The sequence below is a fragment of the Ipomoea triloba genome, chromosome 14, assembly GCF_003576645.1.
Source record: "Ipomoea triloba cultivar NCNSP0323 chromosome 14, ASM357664v1".
NCBI lineage: Eukaryota > Viridiplantae > Streptophyta > Magnoliopsida > Solanales > Convolvulaceae > Ipomoea > Ipomoea triloba.
Window position 1 is genome coordinate 7,061,015 of NC_044929.1, and position 2,317 is coordinate 7,063,331.

At 35.6% G+C, this 2,317-nt stretch overlaps 1 protein-coding gene across 1 annotated transcript in view; it reads right to left on the bottom strand.

Annotated features, from left to right (window-relative positions):
• LOC116005173 overlaps positions 1-600 on the bottom strand; it is a 10,516-nt gene extending 9,916 nt beyond the window's left edge. The window contains exon 1 of the mRNA XM_031245427.1: positions 8-600. Within this exon, the coding sequence (XP_031101287.1) occupies positions 8-532 (525 nt within the window). The 5' untranslated portion in view covers positions 533-600. The remainder of the gene's footprint in view (positions 1-7) is intronic.
• Positions 601-2,317: the final 1,717 nt, after the last annotated feature.

Below are 2,317 nucleotides of genomic sequence, written 5' to 3' on the forward strand. Positions count from 1 at the left end.
CATCCGCCTTTGCATGGAACTCGGCCCAAAGACCACCCTGTCTCTCGGCAGCGGAGAACTTGCATTGTCCCATTGCCCTAGTAATATTGTTGTCTATATTTTCTCCCAACACATCAGCAGAGAGCTTCTTGACAGCAACATTGACATAAACTTCCCCAATTGTTTTAATGACAACGCTCATTGATTCCCAGCAGCTCTTCAAATCTTTGAGCTCTCCCTTGCTCAAAGATTTATCAGAATCTATTTTGCTCTTGAAATCAATAATGACTTTGGCTTTCTTGCGAGCTTCATTTACAACGATGGCCGCGGCTTCCCGCTTCCTAGAGTGGGCGAGGAGGCTAGCTTTGCCAGCAAGGAAGTCGCGAGCGCAAAATGTGATCAAAGGGCGACCGCCTGGACTTGGGCCAAGGGCTTCAGAGCATGCCTTAACAAGTCGGGTTTTGTCGGAAGGGGAAGGTGAATGGTGAGCGGTGGCAACGGTGAATGCCACGAAGAAGATGAGGAGCATAGATGGAAGGGTGGCAGATGCCATGTTATTAGGTAGATTGATGGGGATTAGGGGGCAAGATGTTAAGTGTGACAGAGATAGGAAATATGTGGAGAAATGGGGTGATTTTTCATGCATGGTATTGTGGAGTTTAAATAATAAAAGATTCACATATGTTGGTAGGAGAATGTAATGGATATGAGAAAGTATAGGTAACCATATGAAGAATGGTTCTTACTTAAATTTTAATTCACTCATGCTTTGAGTGAATTAAATTAGTTTATTCCTCACCACACATCAACTTCAACAACCAAATGAATTGATCGAAATACAACATAAAGTACAAACTATCCATATATGCACTTTGTCTATAACTGAAAAAATTGGAACCAATTCGAAGTTTTGTCATGGGACACGTACAGAATCCTTGAATTGTTTTTAACCTTATTTATTTATTGTGGCAAATTATACCATGCACCACGGTGTACATTGCAATATGCACCACGTACGTATACGAAGTCATTTTGAGTATTGTAAACTAACCGTCCGTTTTTCTGGAAATAATGTTTCTCGTTTCGGCCGATCTTTGTATTTGTGTTAATATTCTGTGTATTCTAGGCAATCATTCTGTGTATTCTAGGCAACCGTTCTGTGTATTCATGTTAGTAACACATGTTGTGATGTGTTTGTGCATTCGAATGTTTAGGAGGATGAGTTCTGTGTATTTTGTGTCAATATTCTGTGTATTCATGTTACTAACACATGTTGTGATGTGTTTGTACATTCGAATGTTAAGAGGATGAGTTCTGTGTATTTTGTGTCAATATTTTGTGTATTCTGGGTAAACATTCTGTGTATTATAGGCAAACGTTCTGTGTATTCTAGATAATGATTATGTGTATCATAGATAATGAATTCACTGGAGTCATTCGCGTCCGCGTCCACTAACATCTGTGTATTTTGTGTCAATATTCTGTGTATTCTGGGCAAACATTCTGTGTATTATAGGCAAACGTTCTGTGTATTCTAGATAATGATTATGTGTATTATAGATAATGAATTCCCTGGAGTCATTCGCGTCCGCGTCCACTAACATCAAAACGACGTCGTTTACGTACGTGGCGTACATTGCTATGTGCACCGTGGTGCAGAGTACGCAGTTACTACTCCGTAATAATATAATTTTGAATTCAATACACGATAGGATTGATAAATTAAAGCCATAGGAGTAGTAGAAAATTATATTGTGAATCACAAATAAATGTTATTTTTAATATATTGATGATACATTATTTATATATTAAATGTTCATTACTTGGTAGTATATTAAATAATTTATCTTCCTTATTTGAATAATATAACTTAAAAAGATAAATATTTAGTTTATTAAAAAAATGTACCTTATGTTAATAGTTCACCTTACAAGATGAACCATGATCCATTGTATAATGATTGTAACGAGGTAAACTAGTTTTCTTACTTCCATCGTTTTAATCATGCCCTATCATGAGCAATCATGAGCATTATTGTTAGACGCTATGTGGACCATAAATAAAAATGTATTATTTGTGTACATTATTTGAAAGTACATTATCTGAGTATTGAAAATAAATTATTTTGTATACTATCAAATAATGTACATTCAGTACACAAATAATATACTTTTAGTATATTAAAAATTTACCTTATATTCAGGTAAAATGTATTATTGGAGTAATAAAAGTACATTATTTTATATAATGTAGGCTAAAGTGTCATTTAGCACCATGAACTATATTCGCTTATTCATGCCGCACCCTGAACTTTCATATCGTATATATCGAGCCACAA